The sequence below is a fragment of the Theropithecus gelada genome, chromosome 12, assembly GCF_003255815.1.
Source record: "Theropithecus gelada isolate Dixy chromosome 12, Tgel_1.0, whole genome shotgun sequence".
NCBI lineage: Eukaryota > Metazoa > Chordata > Mammalia > Primates > Cercopithecidae > Theropithecus > Theropithecus gelada.
Window position 1 is genome coordinate 46,060,357 of NC_037680.1, and position 20,647 is coordinate 46,081,003.

The 20,647-nt window shown below is 38.4% G+C and overlaps 1 protein-coding gene across 1 annotated transcript in view; it reads right to left on the reverse strand.

The window, feature by feature from the left end:
* CCDC173 (coiled-coil domain containing 173) overlaps positions 1-20,647 on the reverse strand; it is a 56,957-nt gene continuing 36,310 nt past the window's right edge. The window contains exons 6-9 of the mRNA XM_025405414.1: positions 8,737-8,876; positions 5,343-5,535; positions 4,173-4,337; positions 1-759 (exon numbers count right to left, since the gene is read on the reverse strand). Coding sequence (XP_025261199.1) covers positions 418-759; positions 4,173-4,337; positions 5,343-5,535; positions 8,737-8,876 — 840 coding nt within the window. The 3' untranslated portion in view covers positions 1-417. The remainder of the gene's footprint in view (positions 760-4,172; positions 4,338-5,342; positions 5,536-8,736; positions 8,877-20,647) is intronic.

Sequence of the window (20,647 nt, forward strand, 5' to 3'; positions counted from 1 at the left end):
CACGGTATGATTCTGTTTATTCAAAATACCCAGTATAGGCAAAGCATATAAACAGTTACCAGGGGCTGTGGGGAAGGGGAATGGGGAGTCACTGCTTAATGAATGGGTCTGGGGTTTCCAGTCAGAGCACTGAAAAATTCTGGAACTACACAATGGTCATGGCTATACAATATTTTGAATGTACTTAATACCACTGAATGTACATTTAAAAAGTAAATTTTACTTGTGTAATTTACCACAGTTAGGAATCTCAAAATTGGGGTTTTATATATACCCAAAAGAAATACTGAGAACGATCAATTAAATCAGACATAATTGTACTTAGATGAAGAACAGCTTTATTAACAGAAATCCATTTACATTTGAAGCTCACATATGCTACAACTTAGTCTTCTCAATGTTAAAAATAATTTTTTTCTACCATGTAAAACCTAACCTTCTCTTTGACTTCTGAAAATTATATTTTGGTCCCTGAGAGTTATAAAAAGGGAGCTGGACTCCAGTAATATCATTTGCCTGATAGCTGGGTCTTAATCCACCTCTATCCACAAGCACTGGTCCACGGCCACCTCCAGGTCCTTCCTGTACAGCTTTTACAAGAGGGTAAATAAATTTATTTGTTGTTTCCGATTCAAGTTCAATTACCTCTCTGGCATAGTCCTGAAATTCTTTCTCCTTTTCAGCCACAAGAGCTTCAGTAAGTCTGCAATAATCTAATTCTGCTTGTTTTGCTTGCTTTGCATTAAACTTATTTTTGGCCTATTTGGAAAAGAAAGGAAATATAACTTAATATTGGTTAAGAACATGAACTTTCTAAATATAGGTAGCATTTGAAAATGTAGGTATAATTTTCTAAACTCATTGATATTTTACAAGTTCTGATTTAACAACTATGTACTATCATTTATTTCAGAAACTTTCCTATCATGCATAGGTAGCATTTGAAAATGTAGGTATAATTTTCTAAACTCATTGATATTTTACAAGTTCTGATTTAACAACTATATACTATCATGTATTTCAGAAACTTTCCTATCATGCTCAAAGTAGTGGCTCAATGAAACCTTTATTAATAGCCTAATGTGATACATTTGCAAATAACACAGTGACATAGCGAAACATGAAATTTAGATAAAACTCAGGTAACAGAGTTTAGAATCCTGTTTCAACCACTTACAAGATGTGAACTTTAGTGGTTTAGAATGCACAGCCACCATTGTCTCTAACCATCCGCTATTTTGGAGGAATTCACTCAACTCTACTGTGCTGGGTCAGCCCAATATACCATGTTCCCAGCCACATAAGATTAAATCAGCAGTGAATATCTGGACTAAAACCATTTACATTATTTCCCAAAAATTTTAAACTGGAACAATGAGTGACATTTATCAAGGGAGGTTGAGAAGGCACTGAGTGGAATAAGTAGGCAATTTGCCAAAAGCCAGTTTACCAATATTTTATACAAATTTTGTCTTTTAATTGTTTATATTAATTTACATTGGATGGGATTCTTTTTATGGCTTTTCTGTGATGCTCTGGTTGGCAACTTTTCATTTGTATTCTCTGTGGCACTTTAAGAAATGTTGAGTTTATTTTTTAAAATAAGTTACTTTGTCTACTTAGGAATATATTTAATATTCATAAAAATATTTATCAAAATCCAAAATGTTGGCATAAAACAGTAGCCCAAACCTGATATCTACCATAAATTTAAATTTTTGATGGAACAGAGCAACCATATTTAATGTGAAATATCAAATTTTTCATTATTGGGTGCTGCAATTCAAAATTCAGTTTACATACTATTTGTGAAATTGGGGATAAAATACCAGAGTTTTAAAAAGTAGAAAATGACAATAAGATTGGAGAAAAGGTCAAAAAAAGGCCAAAATCTATCTCTCATCAAAGGTAAAATGCTAATATTTGGGAACTTAATAAGCAGCAATTTGGATAAGTTAATTTAGTAAATGTAGAAAAATATTGAGGGAACAGAAAGAACCATTTGAAGCACAGAAAGGAAGTGACAATGGAAGGAAAGAATTACTATGATGGAACGTATGATTGGTACCTCACATTTGATATGCATTAAGCATAAATATAAGTTTATAAAGAAAAAGTTCCAAAAAATTAAGTTTAAAATCCTAAAAATGCTAATAGATGAAGGTAAAACTACTTTCCAAGTATATTTGGAAGATAATAGCTAATTAACTATCCTGAAAACTGGAAAATAAGGCAAAAAAAAAAAAAAAATCAAGTATTTATAAAAATTGTACCTAACAGGAACCAAGTATTTGATCAAGAAAACTTCTTAAAGACTTCAACAAGTAAATCAGAAGGATTCCAAATACTGATCTTATTTGATCATGATTGAAACAAACTATTTTGGCACCCGGCCAAAAATTAAAAACTTTTATATCTCAAAGATATTATCAACAGAGTGAAAAGGTAACTCATGGGATGGGAGAAGACATTTGCAGATCATATTATCTGATAAGAGATTAATATACAGAATATTTTCAAAACCTCTAAAACCCAACAGCAAAAAATCCAATTCAAAAATGGAGGCCAGGTGCAGTGGATCACACTTGGAGTCCTAGCACTTTGGGAGGCCAAGGCGGGCACTTGAGGTCAGGAGTTTGAGACCAGCCTGGCCAACATGGTGGAACCCCGTCTCTACTAAAAATACAAAAATTAGCCTGACGTAGTGGTGGGCACCTGTAATCCCAGATACTTGAGAGACTGAGACAGGAGAATTGCTTGAACGCTGGAGGCAGAGGTTGCAGTGAGCCGAGATCACGCCACTACACTCCAGCCTGGGCAGTGGAGCAAAACTCTGTCTCAAAAAAAAAAAAAAAAGTGAAAACCAAACAGAAAAGGACAAATATTGTCTGATTCCATTTATGAGATACCTAGAATAATCAAATTCATTGAGATAGAAAGTAGAACAGAGGTTACCCAGACTGGAGAAAAGAGGGGATGGGGAGTTACTGTTTAACGTGTATAGTTTTAGTACAGGATGATGAAAAACTCTGGAGATGTAGAGTGGTCAATGTGAATGTACTCAATGCCTCTGAACCGTACCCTTAACCATGCTTAAAATGGTACTTTTTTATGTTATGTTTTACCACAATAAAAATCAATTTTAAAAAACTCAGCACTGTGGCCGGGCGCGGTGGCTCAAGCCTGTAATCCCAGCACTTTGGGAGACCGAGACGGGCGGATCACGAGGTCAGGAGATCGAGACCATCCTGGCGAACACGGTGAAACCCCGTCTCTAACAAAAAAACTAGCCGGGCGAGGTGGCGGCGCCTGTAGTCCCAGCTACTCGGGAGGCTGAGGCAGGAGAATGGCGGGAACCCGGGAGGCGGAGCTTGCAGTGAGCTGAGATCCGGCCACTGCACTCCAGCCTGGGCGACACAGCCAGACTCCGTCTCAAAAAAGAAAAAAAAAAAAAAAAAAAAAAAAAAAACTCAGCACTAAGAAAACCCAATTAAAAATTGGCAACACTCTTAAATAGACACTTCACAAAAGAAGGTATACAGATGGCTAGCAAGGATGTGAAAAGATGTCCATTATCTTTGGTCATTAGAGAAATGTAAAATAAGGCCATAAGATATCACTATACTAGAATAGTTAAAATTAGGGGATGACAATATCAAGTGTTGATGAGTCTGTGGAGTAAGTTGTGCTCGCATACATTGCTGGTAGGAATGGAAAATGGTACAGCCATTTCAAAAACAGGTTTTAGTTGCAAATGATTGGATGCTAGGTCCTCTACATATCTTCTAAAATCTGATATCTCCATTCACCTCATATCTGAAACCTATGAGATCCCAATCAACATAGTCTTTGAGATATGGGAAAAAGGTAAAACGAAGATGAGCATTATGGCCTGCCACATGCATTTGTATTTTCTTTAATATTTACTAAAGTATAATAGACACTAAAGAAGGATAAACATTCATCTAAAAGATAAAACTCGCATGGGAACTTCACTGGAGATAAAAACAGAAACTAACCCTACATTTTTAATATATTTTATTGAGCCATAACCATAATGACCATTTTTTTCTTATCTGACAAAATAAACTGCTTGGGAGATAGAAAACTAGCATGAATTCTGTATTGTATACTTATTGCTAATATAAGTATAAACATTCAGGAATAATTACCATTTGCTGAATATGGGCGTCTTGAACCTCTCGGTGTTCTTTATCAGCTTTGTATTTTTTCTCCTTTTCATGTTCCCAGAAAATTTGATCTGCTTTCATGACAGCCAGCAATTGTTCTTTAGCCTCTATTTTTCTTTGTCTTTCTTCTTCCTCTTTATTTTTCATCTAGACGTTTAAGGCAAAGGAAACAAATTAAAACCAGTTATAGCAACCATTCCCGTCTGAAAAGGCATAGAGTCAGAGAGTTGAAGCAGAGGAGAGTCAGCCAGGAGCAATATAGGAGCAGAAAAGTGCATGCACTTTTCTGGCCATGAGGCCAGTTTACTTTGGTTTTGCTCTATTTCCTGAATATCAGAAAACACCCAAGTGATACAGGACAATCTTTATTGGCTTGAAAAAGAAAATACAGAAAAAGAAAAAAGATCTTCTCAAGGAAGGGAAATACGTAAGTAAAAAATTACTTGCTCCAGTCATGCGTGGTGGCTCACGCCTGTAATCCCAGCACTTTGGGAGGCCAAGGTGGGCAGATCACCTCGGGAGGTCGGGAGTTTGAGACCAGCCTGACCAACATGGAGAAACCCTGTCTCTACTAAAAATACAAAATTAGCCAGGCATGGTGGTGCATGCCTGTAATCCCTACTACTCTGGAGACTGAGGCAGGAAAATTGCTTGAACCCAGAAGGTGGAAGTTACGGTGAGCCAAGATTGCGCCATTGCACTCCAGCCTGGGCAACAAGAGTGAAACTCCGTCTCAAAAAAAAAAAATTGCTCCTATGTGTATAAACTATCAGCTATCCAAATTAAATGTTATGACAGTCATGTAAGATATAAGTTTTGAAATATTAAACAAATGTATAATTTTTACATGGTTTGTCTTTAAAACATACAAATGAAAAGTATACCACATAAATAACCTTTGTGTTTCAGATGGTTCTGAAACAGGAGAGATTATTACTTTGCATCTATAAATATCTCATTTGTAACTGACTGTCATGTCATCTTTGTTAGGAAGTAAACATTGTCCAATTTCAAAAATACAGGAAGATAAGTAATATATTGTTTTTAATATCTTGGCTAGTTTTTGGTTAGAGAGGCAGATGGGATGGGAAACATAGTAGAAAGGTCCTAACTTTGTCTTTCTATTTTTATTTTCATAATTGAATTGTTTACCACAATGGCTCTATATTCTGCAATTGTTTTTAATTCTGCTTTGTTTTTTTCATCTTTTTCTCTTTCTCTTTTTTCCCATTCAGCCTCAGCTTCTGCAATATCTCTAGCAATAATCATATCTTCATTGTCAAGTTTCTCTTTCAATAGTTCACTCAGGAAGTTATGTATTCTTTCTCTTCGTTTCTCCATAAGCCTGTAACAAAATAACCATACTTGTCAAATCTTCATGAACAGATGTCCAGTGGAGCCAACATAACTTAATTAGGGAGTCTGAGATAACTTGTCATCTCTTACAAAACTAACAGGAGCCCCATTGCTCCTTACATACATTGATTATTTTAAGTGGGAATTATTTTTTAACTATAAAGTACATATATTCTAAAATCCAAAGAGAGTAATATGTATAATACATCTCTCTCTCTCTCTCTCTCTCTCTCTCTCTGTGTGTGTGTGTGTATGTGTGTAAGAAATAAGATCTTAAAATTACCTACATTGAAAAATATTTTAGGCCAGGTGTGGTAGCTCATGCCTATAATCCCAACACTTTGCGAGGCTGAGGTGGGAGGATCGCTAGAGCCCAGGAGTTAAGAGACCAGCCTGGGCAAGATGGCAAGACCCCATTTCTACAGACAAATTTTTTAAGTTGGGCACGGTGGCTCATGCCTGTAATCCCAGCACTTTGGGAGGCCGAGGCGAGTGGATCATGAGGTCAGGAGTTCGAGACCAGCCTGACCAACATGGTGAAACCCTGTCTCCTAAAAACACAAAAATTAGCCGGGCGTGGTGGCACACGCCTGTAATCCCAGCTACTCAGGGGGCTGAGGCAGGAGAATCGCTTGAACCCAGGAGGTGTAGGTTGCAGTGAGCTGAGATCACACCACTGCACTCCAGCCTGGGCGACAGAGCGAGACTCTGTCTCAAAAAAGAAAAAAAAGTCTTAGCCAAGGCAGTGGCACGGACCTGTAGTCCCAGCTACTCAGGAGGCTGAGGCAGGAGGATTGCTTGAGCCCAGGGGTTCAAGGTGGCAGTGAACTGTGTACCACTGTATTCCAGCCTGAGTGACAGAGTGAGACTCTATTAAAAAAAAAAATTAAAGAAAAAAAATTTTTTTTGAGATAGAGTCTCACTGTCACCCAGGCTGGAGTGCAGTAGCACAATCTCAGCTCACTGCAACCTCCGCCTCCTGGGGTCAAGCGATTCTCCTGCCTCAACCCAGCTAGTTTTTGTATTTTTAGTAGAGAGGGGGTTTCACCATGTGCCCAGGCTAGTCTTGAACTCTTGACCTCAAGTGATCCACCTGCCTCAGCCTACCAAAGTGCTGGGATTACAGGCGTGAGCCACTGCACCTGGCCACAGAAAATATTTCAATATTTTATCAGACTACCCTGCTTACTCTATCATTGGAGGCTGAGGCTATAAAAGGCCTTTATTTAAATAAAATCAAAGAAATAATCTAATAATTAAAGTTATCAAAATCCTAAATATCCATCCCCTCACAATATTCTGTCTGGAATTTATTCACAGCACTTTTTTGACTTGATCTGTTTAAATTTCTCCCTTTACACTTTAAGGTTCCTTTTTTTTTTTTTTTTTTTAAGAGACAGGATTTTGCTATGCTGGCCAGGCTGGTCTCAAACTCCTGGACTCAAGCAATCCTCCTACTTTGGCCTCTCAAATTCACTATGAGATTCCTCAGGTCAGAAATTGAATGGGTCCTCTCTCTAGTGAAGAGCAAAGCATGTGCCTGGTACATTATAAGAATAAATAAATTTTGTTAAATAAATTGGGGCATTTTAATTTATGAAATTGTATAAAAAATAATTTTGTTGTGACAAATTCACTTAGTGAATTGGCAAAGCAGCATGTGAGAAATGATGAGAAAGGATACAGTGCATACTCCAAGGAAATTACAATTTAAAGTGGAGAAAAAACATTTATGCGAATGTCTTTATAACTATCCAAGACAAAGGGTAATAAATGCCATGAGAAAGCTAGAAAATGATATGGACAAAGGAGAAAAAAAGAAAGCTTTCAGAGAAAAGGTGACCTTTCAGGTAGAATTCCAAAAAACAGTATTTTAAACAGTTTTATTGATTGCTTACTATGCTCCTGACACCATTCCAGGTGCTGGGGACAGACCTAACAGTGAACAAAAAAGTTGGGCATGGTGGCGCGCACCTTTAATCCCAGCTACTCAAGAGGCTAAGATAGAAGGATCCCTTGAGGCTATGAGGTTGAGGCTACAGGGCACTGTGATCACACCTGTGAATAGTCATTGTCCTCCACCCTGGGCAACACAGCAAGACCTCATCTCTAAAAAAAAAGGTTTAATAAAAATAAAAATCTGTGTCCTCATGGGGCTTTCATGATTGCTGGAGGAGAGGGACAGTAAACAAAATAAATAATTTAAAAAATGTATATAGTGCTATATATCAAGCAACGAGGGTGGGAAAAGCAAGTAAACTGACAAGCAATTGGGGAGGTGGTATAATTTTAAATAAGGTAGTCAGAGAAAGCCTCAGTGACAAGGTAATATTTAAGTACAGATCTGACAGAGTTAAGAAAGCAAGTTACGTGCTCTCTGGAGGTGAGCATTCCCTAGAGCAGGCAGAGGCAAGTCCAGTACAGGTGAGAAGAAGGAGAGAAGAGAATAGTAAGAGAAGAGGTCTAAGGGATAAGGCTGGGAGGGATGAGCTGGGAAGATGGAAATTTGGGTAGGTGGAGAGCCTTATGGGCCATTGTAAAGACTAAGTGAGTTGTGAAGCCATCAGAGGATTCTGCACAAGGGGAAAGCATGATTTAGACAGAAACCCCCTATACTGCAATCTGGCCTCCTACTCTTATCTCTACATCCCATACCAAACTGATCACTAACATAAGCAATGTCCTCTAAATTGGATGAATACTTCATTTTAAAAATTATACTTAATCCCATTACTGACCTAACACTGATGACCGCTCCCTTCTTACTGAGACTCTTCTCCCTGATGTTTCCCTGGTTTTTCTCCAATCTCTGGAAACTATTCGTTGGTCTTCACACTATCTTCTTTTTCCATTTGACTTTTAAATGGAGTTCCCTAGGGACTCTGCCACCTTCATTTCTTACCTACCCACCCTAGGTGAGCTCATCTGTATCCACAACTCCAACTGCCACTTATATACCAATGGCTCACAAAGCCATCTTCAGCTCATACTCCTCTGGAACAGCAGATCAGCATTTCTGACCATCTACAAGATGATGTACTCATACCCACATCCCAAACTGAAATCAGATCACTGAATGCTCTAGTCATATATAAAATAAGACCTCTGTTCCTAAAGACTACTGTCATAATAGTCATAAAATCATAATAATTTCAGATAGTACTTTATTATACACATTATTAAAGCCTACCTGTGTGTTTCAGCTTCTTTTTCTTTCCCCATTTGTATAAGACACTTTTTTGCTTTGATAAATTTTCTAATCTTTTCATCTTCTTCCTCTTGCTGCTGCTGTTCTACAGCTTTGATAATATGTTTATCCTGCATATGTTCCTTGGGGGAAAAACTGTATGTATTAACTTATCACAAAGAAAAATATCTTTCAACATATCAACAGCTAACAAGAACCTGTCAAATGGTCACAGCTTCTGACCCAGTTATTTCTCTCCTGGAAATTTTATCCCAAAGAGATGACCAGAGAAGTGCATAAAGGTTTAAGTGCCATGCACTTTATCTCAAAGTTACTTATGATAGCCAAAAAATGGAAACAACCTCTAAATATTCAATCATAGAGAAAAATCATGGAGAATATAGTTAAATCATACTCTCAGTTGCATGAGATGTGATTCAAATAATATAATCAATATGTAGGTGGGGGAAAGCAGAATATGTAACATTACATAGTATATTCCAATTTCACAAATACATGTAAGTACAACTTTATAATGTATAAATGACTGGAAGAAATGTGTCAAATGTTAACAGTAGTTACCTCTGGGGTATGAGATAATAGGTAACTTTTATATCTTATTAATGATTTTCTGTATGTCTCTTCAAATATTTCATGTCTTTAAAGTATGCAATTAAAAATAATTGTATAATAAGAAAAAATACACCAAATATATATAAAGTTCATTTAATGTTTGAATAGTCATATGGTTCAAAAACCAAAAATGCTTTTTACATACACAGTGTAGCGAGCGTCCTTCCGCTCCATCCACTATGTCTCTTCCTAATCCTCCCTCCAGACTCAAATCACTATTGCTAGTTCCTTGTCCAGACTTTGCTTTTGCATACATATATGAAAATACAGATATGTATTCTAACAAATTTTTAAAGTAGGTCACTAGTATTTACAACAAAAAGTAAAAATCTGTTCATATTAGCATACGTTCTATGAGCTCTGCCTGAGTTAGCCATCATAAAAACAGATGCCGTTGAGCACAATAGCCTGAATATATAGATATATTAGTATATTCTGTTATTTAGACAGGGTGTCTGTTGCCCAAGGTGCAGTGGCACGATCATAGCTCATGAAAGCCTTGAACTCTGGGGCTCAAGGGAAACTCCCACCTCAGCCTCGAGAGTAGCTGGGGCTACAGGCACGAGCCACCGTGCCTGGCATATTCTGTTATTATATAAGTAGAAACCAATTCAAAGTAAAAGTTCTTAATCCTCCAATATATTTATACCTCAGGGTCTACTATGTGCCCAGCACTCTTAACTAATCTCCTATTTTATGGGTTAATTTTACAAGCCTATAATCTGGTTAGGAGATATATTGGTCAATATGATCAACATGAAAAACTAAAGCAAACAGCAAACTGTTAAAAGTGATTGTTTTGGATAATTCCTTACAAGTTTTATTTTACTGTTTTCTCCAAGTTTATTCTAATATTCACAAAGACTTTTTATAATATGAAAAAATATAGAGTTGATTAACACAAAGTTAATTCTCATTTTTCAATATTGAAAGCTTAAGCTCAAGGTTATATAGCCAGTAAATGGCAGAGTTAGCATTAAAAACTAGGTCTCTGCTACTCCAAGCCTACTTGGAGACATAAAAAGTATTCCACCCATTATCCAAGAATTAGATTTTAATGAAAACAACAACATTTCAAGTAAAAGTCTTAGGAATTGAAATTTTCATAGCTAAAATTAAAAAAATCAACAGAAGACTTAGAATACAAAGTTGAAACTCAGTAGAACAAAAAGAAAATGGCAGAAACAATTAGTTGCCTACCAAAGATTATTTCTTCTGTGCTTCATTAGCAGCAGGACCCAGATTTTATTCAGGGTAGAAATATGCTCAGCTAAAAGACTATACATCCAGCTTTCTTATCAGCCAGGTGTAACAAAATTATGATCAATGAGATTCAGGGAAAACTGTTAAGTGGGACTTCTTGGAAAATTCCTTAAAAGGAGAACAGCCTGGGCAATGTACCAGAACCCATCTGTACAAAAAAGACCAAAAAAATTAGACAGGTATGGCAGCACATGCCTGTAGTCCCAGCTACCAGGCAGGATGAAGTGGGAGGATCACTTAAGCCCAGGAGGTCAAGGCTGCAGTGAGCCAACATCGTGCCACTGCACTCCAGCCTGGGAGACAGAGTGAGACCCTGTCTCAAAAAGAGGAAAAGGAAGAGGAAGAAGAAGGAGGAGGAGGAGGAGAAGGAGGAAGAGAAGGAGAAGAGAGGAAGAAGAAAAGAAAAGGAGGAAGAAAGAAGAAGAAAGAAGAAGAAAGAGGAGGAGGTAGAGAAGGAGGAGGATGAGGAGAAGGAGGAGAAGGAGATAGGAAATAGAGTACTCCCTTTTTACCTTCATCCTTTCTTCCTTCTTGCTATCTAGAATGTGGACATGAGGGCTGAAACTCCAGCAGCTATTCAGGGCCATTAGGCAAACTTGAGGACAGATGCCATCTATGTACAAAGAATAACAGAGTAGACTGGGTGTGGTGGCTCACACCTATAATCCCAGCACTTTGGGAGGCCAAGGCAGGCGGATCACTTGAGGTCAGGAGTTCAAGACCAGCCTGGCCAACATGCTGAAAACCCATCTCTACTAAAAATACAGAAATTAGTGGGGTATGGTGGTGGGTGCCTGTAATCCCAGCTACTTGGGAGGCTGAAGCAGGAAGAATTGCTTGAACCTGGGAGGCAGAGGTTGCAGTGAGCTGAGATCATGCCACTGTACTTCAGCCTGGGTGACAGAATAAGACTCCATCTCAAAAAAAAAAAAAAAAAAAAAGAGTAACAGAGTAAAAAAAAGAGAAGGTGGTGTCTTAGTCCCTGTTAACTCTATAGCTGCCGTTACCACACACCCCTGCACTTTAAACCTGTATATTATTTGCGGTTTTCTATCATATGCATTTAAGCCTTATCTTAACTAATGAGAAAAGATTCTTAGAAATTACAGCATTATTTCAAAAAATCCAATGTCTATCAGAGGGATTCTAGAACAGAAAGATAAAATGGAAGGGGACAAAATTATCTAAGAAATAAAACAATAAAAGTTCTCAGGATGAAAGAAATATGAGTTTACAGAATAAAAGCATCAACTGAGTGCCCAGAAAAATGAATGAAGGCACATAATTCAAGGCACATCACTGTAAAATTTTGGAGCACAAGAGATAAAGACAGGACCCTAAAACCATTCAGAAAGACAGAAAGAAGAAAAAGAAAAAAAGCAAAATGGCCAGGCATAGTGGCTCACCCTTGTAATCACAGCACTTCAGGAAGCCAAGGCAGACAGATCACTTGAGGCCAAGAGTTCGAGACCAGCCTAGCCAACATGGCGAAACCCTGTCTCTACTAAAAGTACAAAAATTAGCCAGGTATGTGGCACATGTCTGTAATCCCAGCTACTCGGGAGGCTGAGGCACAAGAAGTGCTTAAGCCCAGGAGGCGGAGGTTGCAGCAGTGAGCCAAGATCATGCCACTGCACTCCAGCCAGGGAGGCAGGGTGAAACTGTCTCAAAAAAAAAAAAAAAAAAGAAAGAAAGAAAAGAAAAAAGAAAGAAAGAAAAGTAAAAATAATTGCATATGTCAGATGAAGATCATCAATGGCATCATACTTTTCAATAGCAATACTGGATGCCAAAGGAATATAGAACAGTGAATACAAAATTCTGAATTCTGAACCGAGAATTCTATAACCAATCAAACTATAAATCATGCATGACTTTAAAAGATAAGCTTTTCATACTATCATACTGGTCCTTAAAAAATAATAAAATAAATAAAAATGATTAAAAAATAAAATAAACTTTTCAGATAATTAAAACATTTTACCTCTCATACACCCTTTCTTTCTTTTTTTTTTTTTTTTTTTTTTGAGACGGAGTCTTGCTCTGTCGCCCAGGCTGGAGTGCAGTGGCCAGATCTCAGCTCACTGCAAGCTCCGCCTCCCGGGTTCCCGCCATTCTCCTGCCTCAGCCTCCCGAGTAGCCGGGACTACAGGCGCCTGCCACCTCGCCCGGCTTGTTTTTTGTAGTTTTAGTAGAGAGGGGGTTTCACTGTGTTCACCAGGATGGTCTCGATCTCCTGACCTCGTGATCCGCCCGTCTCGGCCTCCCAAAGTGCTGGGATTACAGGCTTGAGCCACCGCGCCCGGCCACATACACCCTTTCTTAAGGAAGCTACTCCAAGGTGTATTTTAGCAAGATGAGGGAGTAAATCAAGAAAGAAAAAGACGTAAGATTCAGGAAATCAGAGATTTAGCCCTAGAAAGTAATATTCTACGCACACATCACAGTTTTTAATGTTAACAAAGGTTAAACACATAACATACACCCTTACAAAAAAGGTCAAAATGTAAAATTAAAACTTTAAACTCTTACAAATTAAAAAAAAAAACAGTTTGTGTTGGCTACCATTTGTACAACACACTTAATTTAAACATTTTCATTTTGGCAGCACATGAAAAAAGTGATGGTAGAAAATAAAGTCATTGGGGGTTTTCAAATAGCAGAACTGGCAGTTTTGCCATGTAGGAGAAGCAAATAAATATTAGTTTCCCCAAAATTCACATTTGAAAATATTTAGTTAAAAGTCACAGAATTGGCCGGGCAATTAGGCTTTAAAAAAAAAAGAACTTTGATACAAAGTTCTTTGTATCAAACTTTGTATCAAAAAAAGAACTTTGATACAAACTTTCACATCAAGTTTGAAAGTTTTGGCAAATGCTCCCACTGAATATACTTAATCATAGAGTCTTATGATACCTACTATATTAGTCCATTCTCAAATTATTATAAGGAACTACCTGAAACTGGGTATTTATGAAGAAAAGAGGTTTAATAGGCTCACAGTTCCACAGATTGTACAGGAATCATGGCCGGGAGGCCTCAGGAAACAACAATCATGGCATAAGGCAAAGAGGAAGTGAGCATGTCTTCATATGATGGCAAGACAGAGAGAGTGTGAAGGGGGAAGTGCTACCCACTTTTAAACAATCAAATCTCATAAGAATTCACTCACAAGACAGCGCTAGGAGGATGGTGTTAAACCATTAGAAACCACTCCCCGTGATCTAATCACTTCCCATCAGGACCCACCTCCAACATTCGGGATCATAATTCAACAAGGGATTTAGGTGGCGACACAGAACCAAACCATATCATTCTGCTCTTAACCTCTCCCAAATCTCATGTCCTTCTCATATTTCAAAACCAATTATGCCTTCCCAACAGTCCCCAAAAGTCTCCACTCATTCCAGCATTAGCTCAAAAGTTCAAGTCCAAAGTCTCATCTGAGACAAGCAAGTCTCTCCCACCTATGAGGCCATAAAATAAAAAACAAGTTAATTAATTTCAAGATACAACGGGGATACAGGCATTGGGTAAATGCTCCTGTTCCAAAATGGAGAAATTGGCCAAAACAAAGGAGCTACAGGCTGCATGCAAGTCCAAAACCCAGCAGGGCAGTTATTAAATCTTTTTTTTTTAAATTATACTTTAAGTTCGAGGGTACATGTGCACAACGTGCAGATTTATTACATATGTATACATGTGCCATGTTGGTGTGCTGCACCCATTAACTCGTCATTTACATTAGGTATATCTCCTAATGCTATCTCTCTCCCCTCCCCTCACCCCACGACAGGTCCCTGTCGGTGTGTGATGTTCCCCACCCTGTATCCAAGTGTTCTCATTGATCAATTCCCACCTATAAGTGAGAATATGTGGTGCTTGGTTTTCTGTCCTTGTGATAGTTTGCTGAGAATGATGGTTTCCAGCTTCATCCATGTCCCTACAAAGGACACGAACTTATCCTTTTTTATGGCTGATAGTATTCCATGGTGTATATGTGCCACATTTTCTTAATCCAGTCTATCATTGATGGACATTTGGGTTGGTGCCAAGTCTTTGCTATTGTGAGTAGTGCCACAATAAACATATGTGTGCATGTGTCTTTATAGCCGTATGATTTATAATCCTTTGGGTATATGCCCAGTAATGGGATGGCTGGGTCAAATGGTATTTCTAGTCCTAGATCCTTGAGGAATCGCCACACTGTCTTCCACAATGGTTGAACTAGTTTACAGTCCCACCAACGGTGTAAAAGCATTCCTATTTCTTCACATCATCTCCAGCACCTGTTGTTTCCTGATTTTTCAATGATCGCCATTCTAACTGGTGTGAGATGGTATCTCATTGTGGTTTTGATTTGCACTTCTCTGATGGCCAGTGATGATGAACACTTTTTCATGTGTCTGTTGGCTACATAAATGTCTTCTTTTGAGAAATGTCTGTTCATATCCTTTTCCCACTTTTTGATGGGGTTATTTGATTTTTTTTCTTGTAAATTTGTTTAAGTTCTTTGTAGATTCTGGATATTAGCCCTTTGTCAGATGGGTAGATTGTAAAAATTTTCTCCCATTCTGTAGGTTGCCTGTTCACTCTGATGGTAGTTTCTTTTGCTGTGCAGAAGCTGTTTAGTTTAATTAGATCCCATCTGTCAATTTTGGCTTTTGTTGCCATTGCTTTTGGTGTTTTAGTCATGAAGTCCTTGCCCATGCCTATGTCCTGAATGGTATTGCCTAGGTTTTATTCTAGGGTTTGTATGGTTTTAGGTCTAACATTTAAGTCTTTAATCCATCTTGAATTAATTTTTGTATAAGGTGTAAGGAAGGGATCCAGTTTCAGCTTTCTACATATGGCTAGCCAGTTTTCCCAGCACCATTTATTAAATAGGGAATCCTTTCCCCATTTCTTGTTTTTGTCAGGTTTGTCAAAGATCAGATGGTTGTAGATGTGTGGTATTATTTCTGAGGGCTCTGTTCTGTTCCATTGGTCTATATCTCTGTTTTGGTACCAGTACTATGCTGTTTTGGTTACTGTAGCCTTGTAGTATAGTTTGAAGTCAGGTAGCGTGATGCCTCCAGCTTTGTTCTTTTGGCTTAGGATTGTCTTGGCAATGGAAGCTCTTTTTTGCTTCCATATGAACTTTAGTTTTTTCCAATTCTGTGAAGAAAGTCATTGGTAACTTGATGGGGATGGCATTGAATCTATTAATTACCTTGGGCAGTATGGTCATTGGTAGTTATTAAATCTTAAAGTTCCTAAATAATCTTCTTTGACTCCATGTCTCATATCCAGGGCATGTTGATGCAAGGGGTGGGCTCCCATGGCCTTGGGCAGTTCCACCCCTGTGTCTCTGCAGGGTACAGCTGCTTTCATGGACTGGTGTTGAATGCCTGAGGCTTTTCCAGGCGCACGGTGCAAGATGTCAATGGATCTACCATTCTGGGGTCTGTAGGACAGTGGCTGACATGGTTTAACTCTGTGTCCCCACCCAAATCTTCTCTTGAATTGTACTTCCATAATTCCCACATGTTGTGGGAGAGATCCAGTGAGAGATAATTGAATCACAGGGGCAGTTTCCTCCATACTGCTCTCATGATAATGAATAAGTATCATGAGATCTGAAGGTTTTATAAAGAGGAGTTCTCCCACACAAGCTCTCTCTCTTTGCGTGCTGCCATCCATGTAAGACATGACTTGCTCCTCCTTGCCTTCCACCATGATTGTAAGGCTTCCCCAGCCATGTGGAACTGTAAATCCAATTAAACCTCTTTCTTTTGTAAATTGTCCAGTCTCAGACATGTCTTTATTAGCTGTGTGAAAATTCACCAATACAGTAAATTGGTACCAGCAGAGTGGGGCATTGCTGAAAAGATACCCGAAAATATGGAAGTGACTTTGGAACTGAGTAACAGGCAGAGGTTGAAACAGTTTGCAGGGCTCAGAAGAAGACAAGAAAATATGGGAAAGTTTGGAACTTCCTAGAGACGTGTTGAATGGCTTTGACCAAAAACCTGATAGCGATATGGACAATAAGATCCAGGCTGAGGTGGTCTCAGATGGAGATGAAGAACTTGTTGGGAAATGGAGCAAACATGACTCTTGTTATGTTTTAGCAAAGAGACCGGTGGCATTTTGCCCCTGCCCTGGAGATCTGTGGAACTTTGAATTTGAGAGAGATGATTTAGGGTATCTGGCAGAAAAAAATTCTAAGAAGCAAAGCATTCAAGGGGTGACTTGGGTGCTGTAAAAAGCATTCCTGCTCTAGATCTCTAAAGCAGGGACTCAAGGCTGCTAGTCTCTTTACTAAAGCGTAGTAAGAGTGACCTTTACTCCATTTCCCAATAAGTTCCTCATCTGCATATAATACCACCTTAGCCTGGACTTCATTGTCCACATGACTATCAGCATTTTGGTTACAACCATTCAACAAGTCTGTAGGAAGCTCTAAACTTTCTCTCATCTTCCTGTCTTCTTCTGAGCTCCTGCTTCAACCTCTGTCTCTTACCCAGTTCCAACGTCACTTCCATATTTTCAGGTATCTTTATAGCAATGCCCCACTCTCAGTACCAATTTTCTGTATTAGTCCGTTCTTACAATGCTATAAAGAACTACCTGAGACTGGGTAATTTATAAAGAAAAGAGGTTTAACTGATTCACAGTTCCACAGGCTGTACAGAAAGCATGGCTGGGAAGGGCTCAGGAAACTTACAATCATGGCAGAAGGCAAAGGGGAGGCAAGGCACATCTTTACATGGCAGCAGGAGAGAGAGTAAAGGGGAAAGTGCTACACACTTTTAAACAACCCGATCTCATGAGAACTTACTATCATGAGAACAGCAAGGGGAAAATCCACCCCCATGATCCAATCACATCCCAGCAGGTCCCTCCCTGAACATTGGGAATTACAATTCAACATGAGATTTGGGTGGGGACACAGAGCCAAACTATATCAACCTTTTAGCCATTTGTATGTCTTCTTTTGAGAAATGTCTATTCAGATCTTTGCCCATTTAAAAATCAGATTATTAGATTTGTTTTTCCTATTGAGTTGTTTGAGCTCCTTATATATTCTGGTTATCAATCTCTTGTCAGATGGATAATTTGCAAATACTGTCTGTGGGTTGTCTCTTCACTATTTTGTTTCCTTTGCTGTGCAGAAGCTTTTTAACTTGATATGATCCAGTTTGTCCCTTTTTGCTTTAGTTGCCTGTGCTTATAGGGTATTACTCAAGAAATCTTTGTCCAGTCCAATGTCCTAAAGAGTTTCTTCAAGGTTTTCTTCTAGTAGTTTCATAGTGTGAGGTCTTAGATTTAAGTCTTTAATCCACTTTGATTTGATTTTTAATCAAATATATATATATATAGATAGATAGAGAGAGAGAGAGAGAGAGAGAGAGAGAAAGGTAGGGTCTTGCTATGTTGCCCAGGCTGGTCTCAAGTTCCTGGCCTCCAGTGATCCTCCTGCCTTGGCCTCCCAAAGTGCTGGAATTATAGGTGTGAGCCACTGTGCCTATCCTAATTTGATTTTTGTGTATGGTGAGAGATAGGGGTCTAGTTTCATTCTTTTGCATATGGATATCCAGTTTACCCAGCACCATTTACTGAAGAGACTGTCTTTTCTCCTACATATGTTCTTGGCACCTTTGTCGAAAATGAGTTCATTGTAGGGATCAGGCATGGTTGCTCACATTTGTATTCCCAGCACTTTGGGAGACAAAGGCAGGCGGATCTCTTGAGGTAGGAGTTTGAGACGAGCCATGGCCAACATGGTGAAATCCCATCTCTACTGAAAAATACAAAAATTAGCCAGGCATGGTGGTGGGTGCCTTAATCCCAGCTATTTGGGAGGCTGAGGCAAGAGAATCACCTGAACTTGGGAGGCAGAGTTAAACCAAGATCACACCCCTGCACTCCAGCCTGGGCAACAGAGCAAGCTCCATCTCAAAAATAATTTTAAAATAAACAAAAATTTAAAAATAAGAAAATGAGTTCACTGTAGGTGTATAAATTTATTTCTGGGTTCTGTATTCTGTTCCATTGGTCTGTGTATCTTTTCTCATGCTGGTACCATGGTGTTTTGGCTACTATATCTCTGTAGTATAATTTGAAGTCAGGCAATGTGGTTCCTCCAGTTTCACTCTTTTGCTCAGGATAGCTTTAGCTATTCTGGGTCTTTTGTGGTTCCATATAAACTTTAGGATTGTTTTTTTTTTCTATTTCTGTGAAGAATGTCATTGGTATTTTGACAGGGATTGCACTGACTCTGTAGTCTGCTTTCAGTAGTATGGACATTTGAATAGCATTGATTCTTCCAATCCATGAACATAGAATATCTTTCCATTTTTTGTGTCTTCTTCAATTTCTTGCATCAGTGTTTCATAGTTTTCATGGTAGAGATCTTTCACTTCTTTGATTAATTCCTAGGCATTTTATTTTATTTGTAGCTGTGTAAATGGGATTACTTTCTTGATTTCTTTTTCAGATTGTTTGCTGTTGGCATACAGAAATGTTACTGATTTTTATGTGTTGATTTTGTGTCCTGCAACTTTACTGAATTTGCTCATCAGCTCTAATACATTTTTGGAACAGTCTTTAGGGCCTTCCAAATATAAGATCATGTCATCTGCAAACAGGGATAATTTGACTTCTTACTTTCTATTTTGGATGCCTTTTGTTTCATTCTCTTATCTGATTGCTTTAGCTAGGACTTTCAGTACATTGTTGAATAACAGTGGTGACACTGGACATCCTTGTTGTGTTCCAGATCATAGAGAAAAGGCTTTCAAATTTTCCCCATTCAGTATGGTTCTAGCTGTGGGTCTGTCATATATGCCTTTAATTATGTTGAAGTATGTTCCTTCTATCCCCAGTTTTGTGGGGATTTTTATCATGAAAGAGTGGTGAATTTTTTCAAATGCTTTTTCAGCATCAATTGAAATGATCATTTGGTTTTGTCCTTCATTCTGTTTATATATCACATTGATTGATTTCCATATGTTGAACCATCCTTGCATCCCAGGGATAAATCCCACTTCGTCATGATGAATTATCTTACTAATGTATTGTTGAATTCAGTTTGCTAGTATTTTGTTGAGGATTTTTGTATCAACATTCATCAGAGACACTGGCCTGTAGTATTCTTTTTTAGATGTATCTTTGTCTGGTTTTGGTATCAGGGTAATACTGGCATCACAGAATGAGTGTGAAAGTATTCCTTTTAAAGGTATGTTTTAAGTGTGAAAGTATTCCTCCTCTATTTCTCAGAATAGTCTAAGTAGGATTGGCATTAGTCCTTCTTTGGAGGTTTGGTAGAATACAGCAGTGAAGCCATTGGGTCCCAGGCTTTTCTTTACTGGAAGACTTTTTATTATGGCTTCAATCTCATCCCTTGTTATTGGTCTGTTCAGGTTTTGGATTTCTTCATGGTTCAATCTCAGTAGGTTGTATGTGTCTAGGAACTTACCCATGTATTCTTGATTGTCCAATTTATTGACATATAGTTGTTCGTAGTAGCCTCTAATGATCCTTTGAATTTCTGTAGCATCAGCTGTAATGTCTTAGTTTTCATCTCTGAGTTTTTTCATTCAGGTCTTCTCTTTTTCTCTTAGTTAATCTGGCTAGAGGTTTGTAAATTTTGTTTATCTTTAAAAAAAAAAAAAAAAAGTTTCAGGCCGAGTACGGTGGCTCATACCTGTAATCCCAGCACTTTGGGAGGCCTAGGCGAGCAGATCATGAGGTCAGGAGTCCAAGATCAGCCTGGCCAACATGGTGAAATCTTGTCTCTACTAAAAAAATTGAAAAATTAGCCGAGCATGATGGTGCGTGCCTGTAATCCCAGCTACTCAGGAGGCTGAGGCAGAAGAATCGCTTGAACCCAGGAGGCGGAGGTTGCAGTGAGCTGAGATCACACCACTGCACTCCAACCTGGTAGACAGAGCAAGACTCCGTCTCAAAAACAAAACAAAACAAAACAAAACCACCAAATTTTCATTTCATTGCTCTTTCGTATTTTTTTTTT